Consider the following 24103-nt stretch of genomic DNA (forward strand, 5'->3'; position numbering starts at 1 on the left):
AATTGTCATTGAGCTGCGATATGGGTGGCAATTGAAGCACCTCCAGTCAAAGCTGTGAACCAAGGAGAATGCATAATTGGCATAGTTGTCTTCCTATATCTCGGAACGATGAACGGGCAGTGCCTGTAACATCCCGTTAAGGTGAAATATTTTAGAAAGAATGACTCGCAGAATTAGAAACCGTCAACGATAACTACCAAAAATTAAAACGAAAATTAGACGTATGACGGCAGCTGACTTCGGATACCACGGATTACGGTTAGATTAGACGATTTGTTTTATTTCAAATCATCTCCAGTAACAATGACAAAAGGAAACCTCATCGCGACTCGGCATGCATTACTACTGATGAGAATATTGAGAAATGCAGACAAGAAATCATCTGAAATGTCGTATCCCCTCATTTTGTCGCCCTAAATCGGCCCTGGCGAGGTGGGTCCATTTGTAAATACTGCGTGTGGTGACCGACGTCAGGCACGGGCGGCATCAACTAGGAACAAAACGGCTTGTATTCTCTAAGTGAGCGAGCGGAGCGAAGGACGCTTAAGAATACGGTCGCTGGAGCGAGGTCACGTGACCTCGCGGCCGAGACGCGGCAGAGTGGGTCCGGAGGCCCGGAGCCAGCACGACACACCCCCCCAGACGGCGCGTAGTCGTCTGGAAAACCGCGCCTCGAGGCCATATCGCTACTATCGCCTAGATACAAGATTATGAGGCTATTCAGAGCCTCTTGTGAATATATATATAACAAAAGAGAGGTGTTGTTGTATTCGCCTCGGTCTTTGTGCTCGAAGTGATGTGAATATGGCGAAATTCGCCCTTGCGCGCCGCCTGGCGCAATAATCGCACTTTCCTTTATTCAACCGTCGTACTTGCCTCTTATTATTGCCAGTTGAATTTTCTGAAAATCCTGCCTTCTGATTGGCCCACAACGTGGGTTGCCCATCAGTTATTATTTCCTCTGCCCGTTGACTCTTCTGCAGCGGTTCCGGCCGTGGCCGAAGCGGCTGGTCTCCGTGCTGCCATTGACAGCCTTGTTGGAGGACACTTGCCGGCGGCTGTTCTCCCCGCGTACAACGTCCTGATGGACACGTACGCGGCCTCCCTCCGAGGTCGTTAAAAGAGCCCGCCCTACGGGGCGTAAGTACGCTTGCTTTTGCTCCTTTGGGAGCGTATCATGCTTCCTGGCCAGGGGCCAAGTCAAAATTTAACTTTCGGCCTCCGGGCCAGCATTGCTCGCGCGCACCTGTTTCTCTTCGCTTCTTGTGACTTGTGCCCGAATGTCTTGTAGGTTTAGAAGTGCCCTGAAGTGTTCGAACTTCGCTCGGGAGAGTGCTTTTGTGAGACCGTCTGCTGGCATCTCGTCGGTAGGCATATATACCACGTCGAACGTCTTCTTGGCATACTCTTGGCGTAGCCACATGTTCTGTATATCAACGTGGCGAAGGCGCGTTGAGATGCGTTCCTTGTCGCCTACTACCAGGCGAATCGTTTGGCGATTGTCACAATGGATCTTCCATACGTCTCCGAGGTCTAGTTCAATATCCCGAAATAAGCGTTTGAGAGCGATGGTCTCCTTAGCAGTGTTTTCGAGGCTAAGGAGTTCCGCTTCTGTAGTAGAAGTGGTAACGGTATTCTGTCTCGCGGCTTTCCACTGAATGGGACCGCCGAACAGTGAGATGATGTACCCTTGAGATGAACGCCGCGTCTCTTCGTCGTCTGCGAACGAGGCGTCGCCCGCAATTAGGAGAACTTGGGCACCTGCACCCCCCGAGCTACCGAAGCAGAGCGAAAGGTAGCGAGTGTGATAAAGATATCTAATGACTTGGTTCGCGGCCTTCTGATGTTCGAGAGACGGGTTCGTTAGGAACCTCGAGAGTATAGCGCAAGCGAAGGCGACGTCGGGGCGAATCATGATCGCAGTGTACAGAATTGAGCCGACCTTCTCTTGGTATTGCTTTACCTGGTCAGGGGTCGCTTCAGCGGTGTTCTTCTGGAGCGGGACGAATGGCAATGGTGTATGCGGCACGATCGAGTCGATAAGGTTGAATTTCTTCGCTACGCGTTCGATATATTGGTCGTGTGCGAGGTTAATTGTTCGCTTCTCACGGTCACGTATCACGCGAATGCCTAGATACCACTCGACAGGGCCTTGGTCCTTGAGTTCATACTCGGCTTTCACCCCGTTTATAACGTTTTGAGCAGCTTCGCGGTGGTCCCTATGGTATAAGACGAGGATATCGTCTACGTAGAAGAGTACCATCACTTTCTTGTCGTTTGAAGTGAAGAGACAGGGGTCTTCGCTTGCAGGCTTGAGTCCCAGGCGCCGCAGCGTTGATGAGAACTCCTTATACCAAAGGAGGGGAGCGTCTCGTAGCCCGTATAAGGCACGGCGGAGCTCGACGTACTTCCCGTTCTGTTTGAAGCCGTCTGGTAGGTAGCAGACGACAGGCGGGTCGTTCGGTCCTCTTGTTGCGTTTAGAAACGCATTGACTACGTCGAATTGGTCTACTTCAAGGTCGAATTCCGCCGCGAGCGCCATCGCTACTCTAAACGTCCTTGCTGCGAGGGTCGCTGCGTAGGTCTGTTCGAGAGGATGCTTCGCCTGGAGGTCGCCGCGGACGCAAATTCGTGCCTTGCAGCGGTCGAGGTAGCCGTCTTGATCAAGCTTGTAAGTGAACACCCACTTTAGAGGAATAGGTTTCGTAGACGCTTCGTGTTCGTCAATGATTTTCCAAGCGTCCATCTCCTCTAATTTACTTATCTCGGCTTGGGCCGCTTCGTAAAACAGGTTTCGGAGGTGGGTCGGCATTTTTTCAACACTTTTCCACGTTCGTGGGGGCTTTATAAGCTCATCTGTGTGTATTTTCACTCGCTGTGGAGTGACCGCTCTGGAGTGCTTCGCTTGGTGTATTGACGCGAAGACGAAGCAATGGAGCGTATAGTGGGCTTGGTTCGCTTCCTCCACAGCCTTCTGCTGATCAGGCATATAGGTATGGAAGAAAGTTTCCCAATTACGTTCCGTTTGTAGGAATGCGAAGTGTTGGGCGAAGCGAGGTGATCGTCTCGGTTTGCCCTGTTGTTGGCCGTAGTCCTTGCGGTTGTACACCCGCTTGGTCTTTATCTCGGGTTCGCGCCCGTTCCCATTATCCGAGTGTGGCCGCACCGGGTGAGTTGGGGAGTCACCCCCGAGATCATTACTCGAGTCGGCCTCCACGGCCGGTTCTCGTGGAGGTTCGTTGTTGGTCTTGACGTATATCACGTCTTCGACCGCCTCAGAGAGGGCTTCGTGCCCCGGGTCGGGAACGCCGGCGTCCATCGCTTCGGAGCTTTGTTGGCCGGTCGTTTGCCCGTCCGTCCCCTCCGGCGCTGCGGCCGGCTCAGGGGTCGGTTCCGGGGTGAGCAGGCCCTCTTCGCGTCGGCTGTTAACCGCGGAGCGTTTTACCGTTGTCTCTTCTGAGATTACGGTCGACGGCGCGAAGGCAGGTGGCAGGGGCTGCTCTTCAAGTGAAAATACGAGTTCGCTTGGTTTTGCGAGTCCGAGGAATTGGAGTCCTGGGTTCGCCGTAGCCGGAGGTTCCGAGATCTCCGTGGAGACTGTCTCGGCCACCTCCGCTTGTAAACTAGCTTTTGCATCGTCCTTCGAGTAGAACTTCGTCTCGTCAAAGGTAACGTTTCGCGTGATAATCACTTGATCAAGCGAGGGTATCCAGACTCTGTATAGGTTGTGAGCGTCCATAACGTAGCCCACCAGATATCCAATATGTCCTCGCGGTTCCACCTTGAAGTTACGTCTGTTCCTATCCGCTTCGCGGTCCTTTTTCAGGGGATAAGCCCTACACCCATACGCGTACGTCCAGCCCCAGTGGGGGCGAAGGTCGCGGGCGAGGCTCGCGCTGTATTGTGGTTGCCACCAGCGAAAATACTGTCGGAACCAGCTCTCTTCGACTTGAATTGGTGAGAGCCAAGCTCTTCGCTTCCGTGGTGACATATTGTACAGGTAGGCGGCTGCCATGACTGCTTCCACCCAGAGAGTAGTTGGCAGGCCCGCTGCGCTGAGCATCTTTATCGCTCGGGTTATTAATTCCTGGCCCGCTCGTTCGCCTCCGCCATTGGGTTCCTTGGTGTAGGGGGGTGTCTCTTCGATTTCAATCCCGTTATGCTGGGCCTAAAGTTGATACTCAGTCATTCCGTTTATCGCAATTACCGCGCGTTCTACGTCTTGTCTCAGCTTGCACAGGGTGACGCCTCGTTGGCGAGCGACCCATCGTTCGAAGTGCCTGAGAGCGTCGAAGACGAAGGTGTGCGATTTACTTACGCGCGGAAACGCGAAAAGACGACCGGTATATTCGTCTTTGATCACTAAGAGCCAGCGGTTCTTGTCAAAGCTTGTCGGGTAGTCGAAGAGATCCCATGAGACCCTATAGTACGGTCGAATTGCTTTCCGTTCAGAGGTTCGCCTCGAAATTAACTGTTTCGCGTGCGCTGTCGCGCAGTATTCGCATTCCAGACGCGTGGGTCCTTTTATCTTTACTCCTCTCACGTTTGACACCATTCGTTCTAGTGCGTCTGGTGCGAGGTGACCCGAACGAAGGTGCCATAACCAGGCGTCATCATACCTATCAGGTGGTTTACGAAGCGAGAGTCGAGCGGGATCCTGTACTGCAAGCACCAAATGGTTCACGATTCCTGCGTTACTCGAGGTAATTCGCTTCTGAGCAATATACTGGGAACCGGTCTTATATTCGAAGAAAGTAATGTTCATCTTCCTAACAAGATGCTTGACTACCACGCTGTTTTTGTACGTTCCCTGGCGAAGTGTGTTATCCAATCCGGAGTACCAGATGCCTGTCTTTCGGAGGAGTGCTTCCGAAACGATGTTAACGTGAAAGTTCTCTACGTATCCAACGTTATGGAGCGTAAGGTCTGCTGTGAGGTCTCCATCAGGGCCATTTAGTGCTTTTGGCAAGATCCACGTTCCCTTTGCTAGGATTGGGTACGAAGCAGTTCCTGAGTCGACTCTCTCGTCGCCGATGCACGTTTTAATAGAAGACGATTCAAGCAAGTCAAGGTTGTTAACAAGGTGCGTAGCTCCGCAGTTGTCGAGAACCGTGCTTCGTGACAGAACATGGGGTCCCGTCAGTGGGGTTGCAAATACGCTTGGTTGGTCGTAGTCCGAGTCGAAGTCGTCCGAAATTTCCCGGAGAAGTTCACGGCTGATCGTTACTGCGTGGATATTTCTCTTCAGTGTCACCTCTGACTCATTCTCCTCTTGCTGCGATTTCGCTTTAGAGCCGGTATTTCCTGACGACCTATTGCGAGGCGGCGCTGGGTTTCGGAAGCTGGGAGGTTCCGTCGCCCAGATCCAGCCTTTCCGAGCTAATTCGGCTCGGAGATCATAGTTCTCGGACTGATTGATACGCTTTCGAATCTCCTTGCACTCGTCCCTCGATAGTTTGTCCTGGGAAGGCTTGATTCGCCCGGTAAGGGCGTACTCCACGCGGGTGCACTCCAGGGGGTTTGCGTTGTGGGGTTTGTTGCAGGGGCACGCTTCGGATTTGCCTTTTCCTTTCGAACCGCTTTTTCCATCTGAGATTGCTTCGCTCGGGCGACCGGCAAGGGTAGCGTACACACCGCTTGTTTTACCCCGATTTTTGTCGTATAGGGTGTCCTCATACAGCAAGTCCTCCAGCATATCCCTGTATTCACTTACAGTAGGGATGCGGTCCCCCTTGCGCTCCATTTTGACAATTTCAGTGAGCTCGGAGGTCGCCCAGGAGGGGGCAAAACGGTGTCCCACCGCTCGAAGAAAAGTTTTCGAAGCGAGCGTTCCCTGGCTTTCCGGTATTCTGAATCGAAGCGCGCGGAGCAGTACTCGATGGAAGTCTCTTAGCCAGGTCTGGGGGTTTACGCTTGTGTTGGCCTTTTCCAGGAGGAGAAGGTACTCTTCGCGAACTGTAGTTTGACTGCTTGATTCGCTTGGAGCGTAGCGTTTCCGAAGGTACTGAATAAGAGCACGGAGTGAACGTTGGTTGTTCGCTAGGATCTCCGATCTCGCAGCGTAGAGGATGTCCTTGTCGACCGTTTCCTTAACCCAACGCTGAATAGAGTCGAAGTCCCGCTCCCGACGAGTTTTGAGGACGTCGCGGCCTGATTTTGAAGCGAGGTAGTTCGTATATCTTTCAAAGGTCCCGGGCGTGTTTTGCGTGAGAGTTGGTTGTGCTACAGGCTCCTGGAGTTCTTCCCCTGTATCGTCACTCGCTTCTGCCCTATGCTGGAGAATCGAATCGTAGGCTTTCCGCTTCCGATCATAGGTTCTACGCTGCTTTTCGTTCTGCTGCGTGATCCATGATTCGATCGAGAGTTCTTCATCGTCCTCTCTTGGGTCTGACGGAGACGTAGTGTCGTCTGGGTCTATGAGATCCCAGACGTCTGCTGCGTCGGCTTCGGCGTAGAGAGCGTCGTACCAAACGGGGAAGTCCCGGCGGCAGGTTAGCCTTGTCGTGCTCGTGAGAACAGATATCTGCGACGACATCTTCGTTGTAGAAGTTGCTGTTTGAAGCGAAATTTGTGAAGACCGTAAGGAGTTGATGGTGTTCCGCCACGAACCCTTCGTCTGGTTAACAGTAGAAAGGGGTGATGTGGTAAGCTGGGCTCATAACTGTGGTGACCGACGTCAGGCACGGGCGGCATCAACTAGGAACAAAACGGCTTGTATTCTCTAAGTGAGCGAGCGGAGCGAAGGACGCTTAAGAATACGGTCGCTGGAGCGAGGTCACGTGACCTCGCGGCCGAGACGCGGCAGAGTGGGTCCGGAGGCCCGGAGCCAGCACGACACTGCGGCAGTTTGGTGGCTTGGTCCGGTCGCAGTCGAACGACTCAGACGCGTTTTAAAACCAAACCAGGAACCAATTTTTCTTGCCAACACAAATTTCGTCTTTTCTCCTAACGCTGAACTATTCTCTATCAAAGAGACAACAGGAGTTTACAAACATGAGTGTACCAAACCACGACCGATCCACTACAACATTCGAACAGGATGCAATGACGCAACACAATGAGTTGATTGAAGCAGCCGATAACTGGAGTGGGGTATCTTCGAGTAAAGAGAGAAGAAGAATACAAAATCGCATCAATCAGCGCGCTCGTCGTCAGTTATTATGAGTGCCCAAGCCTGAGACCTCCGTTTCTAATGTGTCACTTTTCGATGAACAGGCAGAAGAAAACTTACAGAACTTTGCAGCGACTTGCGTGCTTCTGGAAACAACAATGAAGAGGATGGCGGTACCTCGAGTGCAATCGAGGACGCAGGGGCAGGTTACATACTTCTCCCTTGCGCCCGAAAAAGAGCGCAAATGATCAAATTTGCGCGCGAAGCTCAGATCAACTTTTCTTTGGGGACTCCTCAGCCTACACAGCTCGAAGCACTTGTCGGGCTGAACCTCCTAAATGCTCTGGCGCGCAACGCTCGTATTCTGGGTTTCATACCTCAGTCTCTTTGTGAGGACCACTTCATTTCGCCGTTTAACCTCGAGGGTCCTAGACTGCCGTGCGGCCCCCGGCAGGCATCTTCGTGGCCACCTTATTTGCGTCCGACAGAAGTCCAATATAAGATAACTCATCATCCGTTTCTCGACCTGTTCCCTATTCCTTCCCTCAGGGAAACTGCAATTCGTGCAGAAGATCTTGGGTTCTTTGACGAAGACGAGTTCTGCAACGATATATTTGGGCACGACCATGAGAACGACGAGGGTAACGGTGAACGGCCGCGCCTCATTGTTTGGGGCGAGTCTTGGGATCCGCGAGGATGGGAAGCGAATGCGGCATTTATCAAGAAATGGGCCTGGCTGATTCGTGGGTGCCCTGAACTTTTAGAAGGTACAAATCGCTGGCGGCAAAAGAGAGGGGAGAAAAGGATAACATTAGGCCGTGGACAGAAATAATCTGGTTATATTCAATGTGTTTTATTAGCGAGGATCTTAGTGGTATTCTGGAGTCTGCGGTAGGCTATTAATTGACAAGATGAGGAGATCCAAGCTGGTCAGTATAGACATATCTTTGCTTTCATGAATCCCAAAATCTACATGGAAATTGGTCCCACGTTCTTTTTCTTAGAAAGGCACAGAGGTTCCGTGCCAGAAGATGTCGCCCACAGCATATCTTTGAGTGAGAGGCTTGACATCCTCTTGAACGCACTTCTTCTCAACTGGAACACCTTCGAATCTTGCGGCGATCCAAGCTGCAATGTCGGCTCTGGCAGCTTCCAAAACCTGCCCATGCCCCATATCCGGATAGACACGAGCATCAACAGGACTTTCAGGGAAGGCAGTGCAAGTCTGATTGAAGTCATCCAAAGTCAAGTCTGCCGGGGTAATGGTGTCAGTTGAGCCCTGAATGACCAACATGGGAGCCGCAACGGCATGCGGCCCTTGACCATTGTAGCGGATAGCCCAGTCATTGGTCGCGGGGTGAGTGAGCCAACTGGTGTTCTTATATAGCTGTTCAGGTGTGAAAGTCCCAACTATGGCGAAACCTGACTGGAAGCAGGACTTGTCAAGAGCTCCAAGTCTCTGCAAGGGAACGTCTCCTAGGTAATCTTCGACCTTGATCTGGTCTGGGTACAGTTTCGAAAGAGACTGGAGGAAGTAGACGGAGAAAGGATCCCGAGCTGCTTGACCCTTAGCACGCTCAAGCGACGCCGGAATCAGTTTTTGGGGCCTCAATGCCGGAGCAGCAGCAACTGATCCGATGAATTCGCCGGCTTCCAAAAGAGACTCTTGATCAGGCATTGCCAAACGCTCATTGGTGCGCCAAGCAGTCATTCCGCCTTCACTATGCCCGTAGACCAGCCACTTCTGGCTCAGAATGTCACCGAGTCCTTTTCTCGCCGCAATGAGAGAGTAAGCCACATCGGCTACATGGAGGAAGCCTGATTCGTACATGAATCCCTGAGGGATATCAGAACCCTGACCGGCATAATCTGGAGCCACAACAGCGTAGCCTGACTCGGCGAGGATGAATGGTGCCTTCCAGTCATAATAAAGGCCCTTATTGTTGGTAGGTGCGCATAGCCTGCTACGGCCTGCAGTTCCGTGTGTCCAGACAATTGTACGCAGCTTGTTTTCTTCCGGGTCTCCATTAGGGTTTGCGAAGGGATTGGTGAACGGCAAAAGAACCCAAGCAGAGGCGGGAATTGGTTTCCGGTCGACATCCTCTGTTACGTACAGAACACGCGAAAGCGAAAGACTGGCAGGAATAGTCCAGTTCGCCGCAAGTTGTGTCGCGGGAACATTATCCCAGCGCAAGATATCCCCAGGTTTGGCACCAGTAAAATTTGCCGGGGTCGAATAAAAGGGGTCAGAAATGATATCTCCAACCCAGAGGGCCGCTTCGGCCTCATAAGTGGTTTGAATAGCGGCTTGGCATGCAGAATCACAGCCTTTCTGGCACTCGGAGTCGCAAATGGGGTCAAGAGCGCAGACGATGCCGGCTAGAACCGTGGAAATGAAAAGAAGAGAACGCATATCGAGTGGTTGAATCAATCACTCAAACTTTCTGTTGTAGTTCCGAGATGTCGTATCTTCCCGAGGTGAGAGCTATTCTAGGTTATATACTCGTTGGACGAGTGTAAGTGACAAGCCGTCAGCTGGAGTCTCCGAATCAAGGGGTGAAGCGCTAGGAACTACCGAGCCAATGATCTTGACAACTGAGGGGGGAGTGGGACGAACTTAGAATGAATAGTTGGCGACGAACCACTTGTAGATCCTAGCACTGGAATTTCGAGAAGTTGTAGATGCGGGTGCCATCACAGCGGCGCGAACAACTTCCTAATCTGGGAATGATCACCCGCACAAAGTTGTATTCAACAACCACAAATGGGGGGCCCAGATACTTCAATATGGGAGTCCAAGTTGAGATACCTATAACAAACAACCTCAATTGGAAAGTGACCAACTCTGAGATGGCAGTCGGAATGATTCCGAGCGTTCCGTTGGAGTCGGCATTTGTTTTTTGAAATGGTGAGCGGCTATCAACTCAAAATAGCCTTCGACGGACTGAACGAAGTTCCTATAGGGGCATGCTAGTCTTATCAGCTCCAGTTAGCTAGCTTCACTCGAGTAAGTTAAATAGCAAATCCTGCTTTCTATTGATGTTAGATCGCCCGGGCTGAATACAGCGCAGGGCTGCCTAAATGGCGATTCAGAGACAAGTAGTGTGTGATAACATGTGCTGTTTTAAGTCAATTACATGTGTTCCAGACATTTACTTACGCCCAGTTATGGAGTACGAGATGGCTCAGACGTTATCAACAGTTAGAAAGTACCAACTCTTTACGCGTTATAATCTTATTGTGATCGACAGAAGGCTTTACAGCATAAAATGAAGCAATCAAATCAATATCAGTCGTTTAAGCTGACGGGCATTAATGTATGTAGAAATTTACAGATTCATTGATTTGATTGTACAGAAACTTATGCACCTATTGATAGGTGATTTCTTCACTTAATTGGTCCTTTTTAAGTATTTTAATCATCAGGAAGATGAGGAATACCATCTGGAAAACTGCAACCGACGACAGCGTTTATCTCAGATGAAGCAGCGCCATCTTGTGCTTTTTCAAAACCTCGATCCTTCACTCATCTTTACCCACCTTTAATTAGTTAGCATCAGGTTATAGGTGTCTAGACCATCCCCAAATATACCTTTCCCCCTGCTAAGAATCAGATAATGGTTGCTAGAATACAGCGTATTGATGAAAGAGACGACCGTGGCCTGATAGGTCTAGGTATTTTTGCTCACGTATACGATAAACCAAAAGCATATTGAAGTAGAAGCCGAAGGCACAGAACAAACCTCTCGACGGCAGTTGCATCAGTACGCTCAGACCTGCAACAAGACTGCTGGCGGGATGCTAGTGTTGATGAGGTACTTCTACGTGGCCTAATAAGAAGTATTGCGACGATTCAGCAAGTTGTGGCGCTGCGCTTGGAAGCTGAAGATACACACAATCGCGGACATGCGTTCAAAGTTGATTACAACGGCATTCAAGAGGCCAGCGTTAAAGACGAACGTTGGGCGACATCTAAAGGGTAAGTTTCATGATAATAGCTTTCTCATTGTGGATAGACTTGGGCCATCAGATGATCCGGATGTACGACGCGGAGTTTTCGTTGGAGAAAATCTCCAGGTGAGCGAGCAAGGAGAACAAGTTGCCCTCATCACACATTTCACCAGTAATTGGCGGGACCGAAGCCATCCTATCAGCTTCAATAAGCCAATATGATGAGTCATTGTGGTGTTTGTTATCGGGACGGAGGCTTCTTGTTGAGGCTAAGGTAAAGAGCCAAGAACTCAACCTGGTGTCAATTTGGTAAAAGGGCAAAATGAGACGGGAACAGTAACTATACGCATTCCATCGTCGTTGGCCGACGCCATGAAGTCGCCAAAGTCTGGAAAAAGTTTTTAAAAAAAAAGAATATCGTTAGCAAGCATCAATCTGATCATGAAAATGTACCAAGTTCGAATATGACTCTTAGCAAATAGGTATGTTTAGGAATTCTCAACTATGGTCTGATTCTACTTAAAAGATTTGGACGGAACAAAATTCAGAACTCTGTAAATGAGGTTTTTCCTACATCTAGCGTTCAGGATCTGTTCTGCAATATTCCATCAGACTCATCTGGTTGCTTCCTGTTATGTCGACTTGGTCAGGTTCAAAATAGATAATTTCTCCATCAGACACGGGCTTGCCGTAGGACTTGCTCCTTCCTTTGTAGTGCTCAGCGCAACCTGTTCCCATTCATCGCAAAGCCGAAGCTGTTCATGGCACTTTTGCCTAATACCTGCCAAGGCATCCAGACCCAATGGCACTCGGATGGGGAAAGGCTTCCCGGAAGCCATGCCTTCTGATTTAACTACATCCCAAACAGCCGGGGGGACTTTCTCGACAGTTGAAGGACTGCTCTGGCTTATGATTTGCACAAATTGCCCCCAAACTTCGTTAAAGAAGGGTTGGTAATCTGGGATGCTCGGGGCGCCGCCAACCCCAACGTCTGCTGCAGTGCGTGCTTGCTCCATGCCGGTCACGAACGCACCAGACTCGAAGATGACAGCCTTGATACCTAGGTGAGCAGTTTCCTTTTGGAGGCACTCGACAAACACTTGTACTGTTAGAAGCTATGACTCAATGCGAATAAATAACCCTGTTGTACCAATACATACTTGAAAGTCCTGCTTTTGCGGTCGCGTAATGAGTGCGGAATGGATAAGATTCCCAACCGAGTCCAGCGCCAATGAAGGCAAATGTTCTTGCTTTTCTCTCTCTAAAGTGAGGAAGAACAGCCTGTACAAGTCGTATCGCACCAACTAGGTTGGTATCCAACAACTTGCTGGTAAAAGCATCGCTGTGAAAGTGTTATTTCAGCAGAAGCCCCCTACGTGATCGTTGTGTGCACTCACTCTGCTTCCTCGATCGATTGGGGAAATGATAAGCCGGCATTGTTGACGACGAAGTCATTATGGCCGAAAGCATTGATGGCTTTTTCTATCTGCTCCTTAACCACAGACAGCGGGGCCGTGGCATCGAGGTCAAGGGGGAAAATGTTCTCGGACTTTTTATCCGCTAGTCTGGTGGAAGCGCTGCGGCCTGTCGCAATAACCTTGTCCGCCCGAGCAGCGAATTGCTCCATCATGGCAGCACCCATGCCAGAGGTCGTTCCAGTGATCAGCCAGACCGAGGGATCAGCCATTTTCTTGCGTTTGGTCATAAAGTCCCTGGATGCGAGTGAGTTTGGGAAAAATAGCTTCGTTGGGGAAGGTAAGGTATTTCACGAGATTGATAAGTAATTGCAAATCGACTGTTTCAAAAAGGCGTATGAAAGGAAATGTACTTAGTTACTTGTGATTCGACTATTTTCAAGTTGTTCTTACATTTATACTCAGAAGAGGCCGCACGCAGCGGTTACATATCACTTAGGAAGTCTGATACTCGGGTCGGTAAGCCGCCCGAACGCCCGATGTTGACAAGCCGGGTCGGACTATGACATTTCCGGTTCATATCAGGCCCGAAGTCATAGGGACCGGGACCCGGGTCAAATCTCGACTGTATAGGGGATAATAGTGTGGGTAACGACGGAAGGACTCAAATGTTTCCTCTATCATATCAATTGGAGTCGATGAGATGTCAAGCGCTTGCTTAGCTAAAGTTACCCGTCATGACTCTTCGGCAAAGACGCATGCATTTGTACTTTGCTAACTTTTGAGTGATTGTATGGTTGTGACAGTTAGTGATGATGTGGTGGGATCTAGTGCCGCTTCAGTTCCACTTGCCAGGTGTAGATAGTAGCCGTCGGAGGGGAATATCCGTTTAGTTGACAGAGTCCATTTTGTTATTGTCCGATCTAGTCTAAGTAGATAAACAGTACCGCCACCACCACTATAGACGTTTTAAACTTACTAGTATTGGTACTTCAAGTACAAATCACCTGCTAGTATCCACAACGCTGCCTTTTCCTTAATGCTATGTGTAGTGAAGTTGAAAATAAACAATAACGCTATTGTATCAGGGTAAAGGTTTATCCCTTTGTCCTGCACCAGATCCTCCCACCCCCTACACCTGCTCTATCAATCTAGGCCTACACAGCACCATATTCAAATGCCTAGTTCATCACTTTTCAGTGCAATCGTCACTAAACGCCGCCTGAAAGACATTTACACACCAAATTGCAGGGGAACCGCCAGCACTTCCAAGCCGTCTATTTCAACCATGGTACTTTCAAGAAGCAAACCGGCTTTCTTCAAGCTAACTCCACATGATGAATACAGCTTACTTACCGACTAGTAATCTATAGAGTCGGTCCTGTGTATAGTAATGGAAGCGTGTGTACTCAAGAAGTTACTGCTAGTAGCTGTTAAAACAGTAGCAGATATTGGTGACTGTACATGTAAAATCATTTCCCAGCAGGACCCCAGGTGACAAAAGAAAAGACATAATTCAGTCATCTGTCTTTCAGAAGCGTCCGCACCTTTTCCATCAGAAACAGCATATCAACCCTCTTAAGCAAAGAAATGGTCAAGTTTCACATCCAACAAGCCTCGTTCGACTAAATTGGTGATTTGCAGAGATCTGAGAGGTATTTATGCTGTATCAACACACTCTTGTGCTATTATTTGTATCAAGTAAACCGTTACGGTGATGCGTATGGAAAATCTGTGGTGAATGTACAGCATAAAGGTAGAACCACAATTGCCGTACGAGATGATCAAATTGGTATGCCCAAACATTAAATTCTCCGGAATGGAGCAGGAGAGACAAAGCTCTCCCTCGTTTGTTTTTTAGACTCTCTATATTTAAGGGTGGTAAAGTGAGCAACAATCTATTGCTTGGACAGCAATAGTTTTCCGGCCGTGGATGAATATTAAAACAATGGCAAAGAAGTAAAAACCCAAGATCACATAAACGAACACAAAAGTCTAAATCCTCAGTTCTATCGGAAGCGACAGGCCTACCTGATCAATTGTTTTGCATCTAAGATCCATGTAGCGTCAGACTAGGCATTCAGACGGAAGCTATGGGATTATAAATATTCTCGTAGTAAGTCAACGTCTGAAATGTATTAAAAACATAAACAAGAAGTCTGAATCGCAGCATAGATCAACCACCACATCTAATGCTCGCATTGGAGAATATTATATGTTTTCGGCGTAACACCTAACTAACCTGAAATGAAGCAACTAGGTAGCGTCTGTTTTTACTAGCCCCAAAATTGCACGGCATAAGATATTGCATTGATCAGCATATCAAATCATCTCTCGACGCTTACCAGCTATCATGGTAGTGGATATTGATGCAGGTACATCGATCTCCCGCGCCTGTCATGAGCCTCGTTCTAGTGATACTACCATATCCTTTCAACAGCAAAATGCTTTAGGAATGCCTCACTTCCACTTCCTTCTTCCCGGCGACGCGTGATTGGATGGGTTGGCTCGAGTCATTCGATCATTACCGAGAATGGTGTGTGGATACTACTTCAATAAATATTTGAGCGTACAATCCGAAAATTCCGTAATCTTCCTTGAAAGTCATTGGCGCTTAAATCATCGCTTCCCTCCCACAGCATGTGACCATGAAGCCAAAGCGGGTGTATCCGGGGGCACAGGCCCCCCTGCGATTCCACCAAGAAAACAAGGTTGTCAACCTAATTCTCCAGATGTTCAACCCCACAAAGACATTGTGTTCCTGGGGTCAATACCGGAATTGGCACGTCTTCCCCATACGCTAGTATTGCAGACGGAGGCGATTATGCCGCGCGTGGAGTCACCCACCCCCGCATCCTTCCAAAGTTCGGCAGTACGCTACCCCGACTAAGCTTCCAATGTCTAGCCGCGCCATAGAAATGCTTCGCGCACATGAAGTTCCCAGCGGACTAGCAATTGCATCTTTCGCACGCCAGCCTTAGACCAGAATTAGTATCTGGGCGACGGGATTTACTGGTGACCTCATTGACCGTACCCTCTCTCTATATATCCCTCAGATCTCCAAGAGGGCCCGTCATGTTAAACTCCAGAATTCAAGAGAGCGGCGCCTCACCGAAACAACAGAGAGATCCCGTCAAGAACAAGCCAAGATGCGTGTACTTTCACTTTTAACTGCTGCGGCCTCAGCAGCCCTTGTGGCAGCCAACCCATTGCCTCGCCAGGCCTCCAACTTTGCCGGGTATCTCATCTCGACATTCAGTGATGCCAACCCCAAAGTTCAATTTCACCTATCAAATGGCAACAGCGCGTCGAGCTTCAAGTTCTTGAACAAGGGGCAGCCAGTACTTACATCCACTGTCGGTACAAGGGCGGTTCGTGATGTGTACCTTACAACCAACCCTTCGAGATCTGTATGGTATATTATTGCTACAGGCAAGTTAAGCTGCCAGCCTACAAATTGACCATTGGAGTTAACAGTAGATAAAAATAGATCTTGACATCAACGCCGCTGGGTTCAACTGGGACAAGGCTACAAGAACCGGTAGCAGAGGCATCGTCGTCTGGAAGTCAACCAACCTGGTGGACTGGTCTGCTCCTTCTTTGAGAATGTGAGTGCTTTGTGTCTTTGTGCTCTGACTGCAACTAACAAAAAAATGCAGCGTCGAAGCCGATACAGCAGGCATGGTCTGGGCTCCATCTGCTGTTTGGGATGACGAAAAAGGCCATTGGTACGTCTTTTGGGCCTCCAGACACTACCGGGCTACTGATACGGGCCACACCGGTACCGCAACGCTCGACCGGATCCGTTACACGGCGACCAAGGACTTTGTCACCTTCAGCCCAGCCCGGGACTATGTCGCTCTTTCCGGTACACCCCTCATCGACCAGGAGTTCCAGTATCTCGGCACCCCTGGTGCTTACGCTCGCTTCCTCAAGAACGAGACGACCAACCAGGTTTACCAAGAAGTCACTTCCAACGGGCTTTTTGGTACTTGGAGACGCATCCCTGGATATGTTAGAAACGAGAGCCCTCGCGAAGGGCCTGCATCCTTTGCTGATAACACCACTCCTGGATTGTACCACCTCCTGCTTGACGACTACACGCAATATGTGCCCTTCCAGACCAATAACATCCAGTCGCCAAACTGGCAGACCTCAAGCACATCCGGCTTTCCTCGTGGATTGAAGCATGGCAGTGTTACACCGTTAACGCAGAGCGAGTGGAACGCCCTTAACTCGAGGTTCCCGGCCTAGAGTTACTTGATGAACTATAACGACATTATGTATATATGGATATGCGGTACATAGTTTGTTCATATGAAGAGCATGGTATTTGACCCACTGACTGCATAGTAATTTGTGTGTGTGCGTGGGAAGTAAATGCTACCTAGCTTGTGTACTTGACGTGTGGATCTAGACATTATGACCACTCACAGGCTTGCTCAGTAATGTATTCCATAAACCTACGTCCCATACTCCTAACATTCAATTGCCAAGGGCTCAGTCAATAATAATAGTCGGTAGCTTGCTTGAACCTGTTTCAAGGTTACGAATAGCCTGTCCGCGTAGAATGCATCGTAAGTGAGGCCCTTCTAAGAGACTCAGATATAACTTTAGGCCCAAATCATAGCTGGATTAATGATTTCTCTCGGGGAATGATTATGCTAAGTAACGACTCATCTTGATTCCAGCCCATGCAACCTTGGGGGTTATTTCGTGGCCCCGCGCTTCCAGTGGTCTTACGCTTGAATCCTGGTTTCAGTTCTTCAAACCCTACAATCCAGTTCTAAGGCGTTTCCACTCACATCACCCCCGTTTCTGGCATCTTCATATTTGTAAAATTCCGGATTTTTCAATTACTGAACATCTTCTATTCCTGGTGCTAATGGCGTATATACAATGCTGGCAGAAGCTTCATGTTCTGCTGTCCGCCTTGAATTTTGACCTCAATCGCAAAGTTCTCTCATATTCTTGAAAGCAAAAAACCTCGATTTTCTGAGGTTGGTCGGTCAACGCGGTCCAGTTTCAACTTTTTGCGCTAGATAAAACAATTGGTAAGAGTCTTCGAGTCAAATTCCTCAGTTTACTTACACGAAACGTGCACCTCAAAGGCAGCACCAGGTCTTGTCGCTGCCAGCATGCATACGGCATTCACCGTTCTTGCAAGCGTTGGCGCAGGTAAAACGTCCCTGGTAGCAGTCGTAGTCAGCGGCAACGGTGGCGCTCAGGAGGCCGATAACGGCAATGATGGCGGTCTTGAACTGCATTTTGAAGTATTTGAAGGTTGGGAATAAAAGCAAGTTTTAGAATTGAGACAGTTTGGTAGGCTTGAGTTGAGAGGAAGATAGGGCAGCAAGAACGGATCGAGTTCAGTGATACCAGTCCTTTAAATACTGGTTATGGGGATACAACATCGTCATTCAAGACCTGAGCTGTTGGTGTTAAAGTGTTTGGTGGATATTTGCCCATTATTCCGAGAAAAGACAATTCAGTTGCTCCCGGTTAATTCATTCTATGCCTGCAGGTGGGTTGTTACCTTGGGTCAAGTTGGTGAGGGCCAATCATTGTCTCACAGTTGAGTCATTGAGTTGCCCCTTCTATTCAAAATAGGCAAGTCTACACAAATATGAGGCGACTATATTAAGTCTCAAGAGAGTGATCTTCCTATCTATATACCGTTACTTTGTACACAATAAAGTGAAAAGTTAAATTCAATTGATAGAGGATGCTTGTGTGAAGCTTTGTCAAATTGCTTTGGTGTGGGCTCAACAGGTGGCATCCGTTTCATAGCACTATTTCTGGAGGAATTCAGGCATCTAACTCCTCACCATTGCTTCTTGGGGCCAGTTTTCTAGGCTGCAAAGTTACTCCATTTGAGTGACTTAGATTGAATAGTGGAGGACTCGGCTGTCGCATCACTTCGAATAACTTTTTTGAGGCAAGTTTGACGCGGAAAAAGAAGCGCCAGGACACTGTGAAGCCCGGCTCCATCAGCCCACTCTATCATGCTACCTAGTCTTTCCTAAGGCAAAGCGTACGTAGTAGATCACCACACATGGGCGATAACTGGCCTTCACTACTACAATCTAACGGCTAGAAGGCGATAGAAACAAGTTCATGTACGCGTTTGTATTGTTGACCACGCAAGGATAATAGCTCTTTTTGTACACAATATAAGCAAAAACTTCAGATATCTCGAGAAGAAGAAAAAGAAACAAACATTTAAAATAATACCCCCTTCAAGTGAACATTGGCTTTGACGATGAATTCGTAACACAGATAACTTTCATGCGGCATGTGTTTCAGTCAGGCAGCCCTCATTCTATTCATTAAGAAACGAAAGTCAATTGAATTATGGCTATGTCAAAAAGAAGGGAACAAGGAAAGAAAAGGAAGAAGCTTCATCCACGCGAATCCACTGTCGGAAATTAAAAACGGTTAAACGAGCAGCCCCAGTTGCTGAATGGCTATAGTTTATGCTCCAACCCCGGAGCTTGAGTATTTAAAGCCACGCTGTTACTCTGGAGAGTGCACTAATTGAACAATTTAGCCAAGGTCCCCATAGTAAGGGTCTTTAAGCAGACTTCTCATTTTATCGGCGACAGTCGCAACTTTTAACGTCCGTTCTCGGTGTTCGCTACTTTACTAACTTCCGAAGTGAGCTCTGTGGTTTTGCTGGCCGTTCATCGTGAAGCGGTGGCAGCAGCCAAGTCAAGTTACCACATGCATGAAAGGAATGCATGGTTCTCAAAATCAATTTAGACATGAATCTGAGCCGTATCGAAGCGATATTCATTATCTGTAGGCTTTTTTGTGTAGGAGGTGGGAGACAAGTTGTGCAAGGTGGGTAAACCACTTCAACAGCATATGGTATGCTGCATAGGTCATTGACGACAAATTTTAAATTTAGTAGTACAACTATCTATACTCTACCTTTACCTCAGGTCATTCTAATGCGATTTCAATTGAATAATTACACCTTTTTTTTTTTTTTTTTTTTTGTGCTTTATAGTGTTTGTGTTGACAATAGCAGCGTTTTAACTTTAACAATGTTGAGGACAAGCAGCATTGATCGAGTTTGGAACTTACTTAAGGTATGTGCCTAATGCAAGGTTGGCGAACATGCTTAATCAATAAACATTCTTATTTCTTCTAGCGGAAAATAAAGTCATCCGTCACTAGTTCTAAAACCAATCCAACCTTGTTATTCCTATGGCTATAGAGCCACTCTTTGGGGAGGTGGCTTTCGGGCCTGGATCATATGTTAAAACACTAGAAAAGACTTCTCATTTAGCAGAGTACTTCCTACTAGTGAGGAAATGGCTGAGAGGTGACACAGGCCAGTGGCGTCAACATCCCCTTTGAGTAATTCTGTCGCAGAATCTAGGCATGATGGAACAATCCATCGGCCCGCGACTGTTACATGTCCATGTGATGGATTTCGATCCCATCTCATCTATTTTCACCGTTATCGAACATTTTACTTGAAATTCATTTAGAAACGTGGGACCTATACCTCAGGAACTCCTGTTAATGCCCGGTTGGAATGGCCTAGCGCAAATTCATCTTCCGGTGGCATTGTATATACTTCCTGTTCCGTTCAACTGGATCCAAGTGCCTCTACAAGTCAACCAGACACTAACCAATTGTGTCGGTCGGTTGGGTCTCGCGACATTGTCCGGTTGGTTGACTGGCCTACGAGGAAGCTTGTTGCTCTGATGCCGAGACACTAGGCCACTGTTAATATATCAACCATCCGAAGGGGCATCACCCGAAAATTTCTGAAAGAGTGCTTAGGGGTCAAGTGTTCAGTCAGTTTCTGTACATGGAGGTGGCTCAGGATGTTGGTGGCGCTACCGCATCCGGCATGACTTTGGATAGTAGCCGTCAAGATCGAAGAACGACACCGGATACAGTCAAGCTCCTGAGAATAGGTTTGAGCTAAAATAGGTTCCAGATCACCCTCATTCTCGGATTCAGGGGGCACACAGACCATTTAACACTCCAGGCTCGACCATTCGCGTGCTCCTCCGATTCCACGTCGGTTTTGCGACCTTGCATCTGACAGTGTCGTTGTCATTGATTGTCTTTGCGCGATAGCTCCGGCAATACGATCAGAGCGCCCAGCGGACCGGCAATCGCGCGGTGAGACTTACTGCGACGATGCGAAATGACACAATGTCGTCGGCGCAACCAATGCAGTCATACACGGACGAAAGTCGTGTGTGTCTGCTGATTAGTACGACAGTAGCATTCCTGTCATTCACATTCATATTTGTGGCATTGCGAGTTTACGTCCGAGCAGTGGCATTGAAGAAATGGGGTGTCGACGATACCTTTCTTGTCATATCATACGTAAGATTTCAAGCTCTCAATGAAAAAAAAGCACATCTAACCTGACAGTTAGGTTCTTACGTTTCTCACTGGGGCGGTATTTACAATATGTAAGTGATTCCACTGATATCGTAAAAAAGAAGTAACGACTAAGTCTGTTTTATCAAGGCACCAGATATGGCCTTGGACAGCACATATGGATGGTGCCGGTTGATATTCAACAGACGGGCCGCAAGGTGAGTGCAGGCATGCGTGTAATAAGAGAGGAATCATGTTTCTGAAATACCACAACAGGTCATCACAGGAGCCACGCTGGGATATCATATCAGCTTTATCGTAATCAAGATGGCTATCCTCCTTCAGCTCCGCAGGGTGTTCCCGTTGCCAAATTTCTGTCTGATATGCGACATCATGTTCGGCTTCATATGCTGCTTTGGCATCGCCGTTGTTGTTTCTTCTATCGTCATGGCAGCTCCGACTTGGCAGGGCGATACATTCGCAGGGGAAAGATACGATCAGGGTACCTGGTGGCTTGGTACGGCAATTGTTCACTTGATCACCGATATTGTCATCTTCTTCATGCCTATTCCGTTGTTGCGAGGGTTGAGGCTGAAGAAGATGCAAAAGTTTGCGTTGATGGTTACCTTTGGGTTTGGGCTCATGTGAGTTGAAGACCGCTGTCAGTCGCCATCAAACCATTCCTACCTTACTAACACAGAGCAGAACAACCGCCATTTCACTGATCAGAATCGCGGCCATCAAACTTGCGTTTTCACGGGATACCACATGGTCCGTTATTCCATCCTTGGTTTGGTCTATGGCTGAGCTGTGTTGTGCGGTCATTTGCGCTTGTATACCGACTCTCCGGCCCCTATTGAGAGTTATGCGCAGAAACAGCGACGATCAGAAAGTTTGGTCTCGCCCTTATTCGAACGAAAGCGATATTGCGCAGTTTGCTCGGAAACCTCTTAAGGCGACAGCAGTCTCTAGCGAGCAGAGCCTCACAAACCCGAGATGTTTGGACGTCGAACTTGGGACACATACGAAAGAGCAGTTTACTAGTGGCGACATTCTGACCAGAATAGCTAGCAGTCCTGCACTTACAGCGACTGTAGGAGAGTCAGATGATGGGTCAGAAGGACTTGGCCCAGTAGATGAGGAGGTTGCAACACCACTGAGCCCTCCGCCAAAGGTTTTTGCCAGGGTATGATGAGAAGTGAGCTCAACTTAGGATAGTCTGATGCTGAAGTTGCAGTATCAAGAAAAAGGCATTCTTGTCTTTTTTTCATTTTTTTATATAGCGCTGTTAACTTGGCGATGACAAGGACAAGCGCCTATCAGCTGAGCCTGCATGTCCATGATTACGTTGGGCGAAGAATTGAAAACGAGGAATAAAAATTAAATTTGATGAATATAACTTCGTGATGCCTATATCAGGTCTTAATAGTTCCGACATTCGGCTTTACACATGGTTGAAATGGACGGGATATGATAGTAGATTGCCAGACATGGAAGAACTGATAGGACGAGTCAGGAACCACGGTGCTCTTACGATTTTCGGGGTCCTTCGCCGCTAAGCCAAGTAAGACATCTTCACGTGCCACACTATTCCCCATATGGAAGGCGGTAACAGCTTAACTCGGCAAAATGGCAATGGTGGCGTCCGCCGCACGTCCCCCCCGCCATCGCCGTCTCCGAGAGGACACCGATGCCTTCCGTCTTATTCTTTGCCGAGGCCACCGACAACCCATATCTCGACTCTTTCTCCCCTCTGCCTCCCGCCGTAATATCGAAAAAGGTACCGAACAAATCCTTGTCATACCTATAATGATTCACGCCCAAAGCGAGCACGCCTCAAGTGCCGCCACTGCTGCCAATGGCTACCCCGCGAAACCCTACCTTTCCGAGTCACCTCCCCGCTCCCTTCACGATGTTTGCCTCGAGCTCCGAGGAAAGGTCGATGCTTTCCTAGCCGAAGAACCGAAGTCGAATCTGTTACGGAATGTTCAGGATCAGCTGCGTGTGTCAATGGGGGTTGTGGACGAGGCGTTAGGGAAATACAGGTGTGTTTGCTACGTCTACCTCGGTATAACGCTACCGGATTGCTGATGCGCCAGCCTGTGGTAGCTTGGAACAAATCTCTCTTTCTTATAATGGAGGCAAAGACTGTAAGTTAATATCACCTATATCTATTCACTCGTCACCAGCGTTTCTCTTGTAGCGGAGCACCACGGCGCATCACGGCGCATCGCCTTGGGCCCTTCCCGGACAAATGCTTACAGTCTTCTTGCCGCCAGGTCTCGTACTCCTAATTATGCTCCTGGCCTGCCTCGCGCGACGTTTTCCCTCGTCTTCCCAAGCCTCCAACACGAACGGCTCGAACGGTTCTAACGGTTCCGACAACGATACAAACTTCCCCAAAGAGTTCCAAGCCGTCTACATCGTATCAAAGCACCCATTTGCCGAGGTGGACGATTTTGTTGCCTCGTCCAGCACGTTATACCATCTCGATGTGAAGCGCTACGCAATGTCCATGAAGCAAGGGTTGGAAGCGTACCTAGGAGACCGACCGAGTGTGAAGGCGATTTTCGTAGGGACGAGGAGGACAGACCCGCATGGCGAAAAGTTGACTCACTTCGATCCTACGGACTCTGGATGGCCAGAATTTATGCGGGTGCATCCAGTAATTGATTGGCACTATGGTATGTCTTTCTCCTCTCCTCCACCTGTGTCTTTCGGATATGCCAGACCTGTTCGTGGCGGCCTTCACCGTTTAGACTGCACTGGCGAGTGACAAAACATGAGCTGACATCGATACTCGCAGCCGAAATTTGGGCCGTAAGTGTCCCCTCGAGCTTGTGGAAGGAGTAAACTAGAAATATGCTAGAGCCTTTTAATGTTACAGCTCTTGAGGAGACGGAAGCTGACGATGCGCTAGTTTATCCGACATTTGAACATCCCTTATTGCCCTCTATATGACCAAGTAAGTCCTCCACTTCAATACCGGCTCGGACTGATCGGCTGACGTATCGAAGGGTTACACAAGTTTAGGCGGAACGCAAGATACCCTTCCGAACCCTCAATTGAAGAAAGAAGGAGAGAACGGCGCGGTTTTCCGACCCGCTTACGAGTTGATGGACGACGACGAAGAAAGATTAGGCCGGGATAGGTAATGAGTGAAATATAGCGAAATGTTTTGCTTGTTAGGTTGAGTTCAAGGACATATCTCTCACATATACGTCATGAAGCGGCGATCTGTATAGACTTGGGGGGGCATGCACATGCGGCGTTA

General features: G+C 48.7%; 8 protein-coding genes across 8 annotated transcripts; 4 read left to right on the top strand and 4 right to left on the bottom strand.

Annotated features, from left to right (window-relative positions):
- Window positions 1-5210: 5210 nt before the first annotated feature.
- Window positions 5211-6535, bottom strand: CTRU02_203048 (reverse transcriptase domain protein; the record flags this gene model as incomplete). Its single annotated transcript, XM_070204133.1, has 2 exons — window positions 5211-5226; window positions 5313-6535. The coding sequence occupies 2 exons, from the start codon at window positions 6533-6535 to the stop codon at window positions 5211-5213; spliced, it is 1239 nt and encodes a 412-aa protein (XP_070061896.1).
- A 458-nt stretch (window positions 6536-6993) lies between these two features.
- CTRU02_203049 (uncharacterized protein) lies at window positions 6994-7943 on the top strand (the record flags this gene model as incomplete). The annotated part of the gene is made up of 2 exons (XM_070204134.1): window positions 6994-7154; window positions 7211-7943. 2 exons carry the CDS (start codon window positions 6994-6996, stop codon window positions 7941-7943), a joined length of 894 nt encoding a protein of 297 aa, XP_070061897.1.
- A 168-nt stretch (window positions 7944-8111) lies between these two features.
- Window positions 8112-9524, bottom strand: CTRU02_203050 (putative secretory lipase; the record flags this gene model as incomplete). The annotated part of the gene is made up of 1 exon (XM_036727130.1): window positions 8112-9524. One exon carries the CDS (start codon window positions 9522-9524, stop codon window positions 8112-8114), a length of 1413 nt encoding a protein of 470 aa, XP_036580924.1.
- Window positions 9525-11694: 2170 nt separating this feature from the next.
- On the bottom strand, window positions 11695-12749 carry CTRU02_203051 (short-chain oxidoreductase; the record flags this gene model as incomplete). The annotated part of the gene is made up of 3 exons (XM_036727131.1): window positions 11695-12161; window positions 12223-12404; window positions 12460-12749. The coding sequence occupies 3 exons, from the start codon at window positions 12747-12749 to the stop codon at window positions 11695-11697; spliced, it is 939 nt and encodes a 312-aa protein (XP_036580925.1).
- A 2877-nt stretch (window positions 12750-15626) lies between these two features.
- Window positions 15627-16731, top strand: CTRU02_203052 (glycoside hydrolase family 43 (arabinosidase); the record flags this gene model as incomplete). Its single annotated transcript, XM_036727132.1, has 3 exons — window positions 15627-15909; window positions 15968-16085; window positions 16137-16731. 3 exons carry the CDS (start codon window positions 15627-15629, stop codon window positions 16729-16731), a joined length of 996 nt encoding a protein of 331 aa, XP_036580926.1.
- An 851-nt stretch (window positions 16732-17582) lies between these two features.
- CTRU02_203053 (polyketide synthase) lies at window positions 17583-17744 on the bottom strand (the record flags this gene model as incomplete). Its single annotated transcript, XM_070204135.1, has 1 exon — window positions 17583-17744. One exon carries the CDS (start codon window positions 17742-17744, stop codon window positions 17583-17585), a length of 162 nt encoding a protein of 53 aa, XP_070061898.1.
- A 2896-nt stretch (window positions 17745-20640) lies between these two features.
- Window positions 20641-22021, top strand: CTRU02_203054 (uncharacterized protein; the record flags this gene model as incomplete). The annotated part of the gene is made up of 5 exons (XM_036727133.1): window positions 20641-20832; window positions 20885-20921; window positions 20980-21047; window positions 21100-21473; window positions 21535-22021. The coding sequence occupies 5 exons, from the start codon at window positions 20641-20643 to the stop codon at window positions 22019-22021; spliced, it is 1158 nt and encodes a 385-aa protein (XP_036580927.1).
- A 617-nt stretch (window positions 22022-22638) lies between these two features.
- On the top strand, window positions 22639-23984 carry CTRU02_203055 (FAD synthetase; the record flags this gene model as incomplete). The annotated part of the gene is made up of 5 exons (XM_070204136.1): window positions 22639-22874; window positions 22939-22979; window positions 23109-23537; window positions 23760-23794; window positions 23847-23984. The coding sequence occupies 5 exons, from the start codon at window positions 22639-22641 to the stop codon at window positions 23982-23984; spliced, it is 879 nt and encodes a 292-aa protein (XP_070061899.1).
- Window positions 23985-24103: the final 119 nt, after the last annotated feature.

The sequence above is a fragment of the Colletotrichum truncatum genome, assembly GCF_014235925.2.
Source record: "Colletotrichum truncatum strain CMES1059 chromosome Unknown Contig_0002, whole genome shotgun sequence".
NCBI lineage: Eukaryota > Fungi > Ascomycota > Sordariomycetes > Glomerellales > Glomerellaceae > Colletotrichum > Colletotrichum truncatum.